At 55.0% G+C, this 525-nt stretch overlaps 1 protein-coding gene across 1 annotated transcript; it reads right to left on the bottom strand.

Annotated features, from left to right (window-relative positions):
- Positions 1–3: 3 nt before the first annotated feature.
- On the bottom strand, positions 4–518 carry LOC110034289 (chromoplast-specific carotenoid-associated protein C1, chromoplastic-like). Its single transcript, XM_020738568.1, has one exon. The coding sequence runs from the start codon at positions 469–471 to the stop codon at positions 4–6; it is 468 nt and encodes a 155-aa protein (XP_020594227.1). The 5' UTR covers positions 472–518.
- Between the last annotated feature and the right edge of the window lie 7 nt (positions 519–525).

The following is a 525-nucleotide window of genomic DNA, read 5'->3' on the forward strand; positions in this document are numbered from 1 at the left end:
ATCTTACGCGAGGATCCACTTGCCGTTGAGCAAGCTTAGGGCTTCGGTAGGAGCAGGAGTAGGATTCTTGGCCTCGAGCTGTGAGATGATCTCATTAACCTCCGCCCTCGTCTCGCTCGTCGCTTTCAATCCCCGATCCGTTCCGAATAATTGATCGATGAGCTTTCGCTTGAGCTCAGGAATCACGGAAGCCGCACCGTTCGTCTCCTCCTCAACCACTGCCAAACCCCCAAGCGCTCCCTTCAGAGCCTTTTTCTCGCTCCCCAGCTCGTCGTCTGCGACAGCCTGCACCAGGAAGGAAGGCCGCGTTGGCCGATGACAGATTGTAATTACCTGAGGCTTCCTCACATGAGAAACTCGGCAAGCAGAAACGACAGAAAGTGGCGGAGGACTAAGGCGCGCCGGCGCTGCTGAAACAGCAGCCGGCAAACCGTTCGTGGCGAGAGAATTCCATAACGCAACAGTCGACATCTCCACTTCTCCTTGAGAACCAAAGTGCCGACTCAATTTCCGCAACTGTAAACT

This window comes from Phalaenopsis equestris, unplaced genomic scaffold, assembly GCF_001263595.1.
Source record: "Phalaenopsis equestris unplaced genomic scaffold, ASM126359v1 Scaffold181764, whole genome shotgun sequence".
Lineage (NCBI taxonomy): Eukaryota > Viridiplantae > Streptophyta > Magnoliopsida > Asparagales > Orchidaceae > Phalaenopsis > Phalaenopsis equestris.

Bases quoted from the DNA above. Each gene is read 5' to 3' on its own strand.
- LOC110034289 (XM_020738568.1), bottom strand. From the start codon at position 471: ATGTCGACTGTTGCGTTATGGAATTCTCTCGCCACGAACGGTTTGCCG.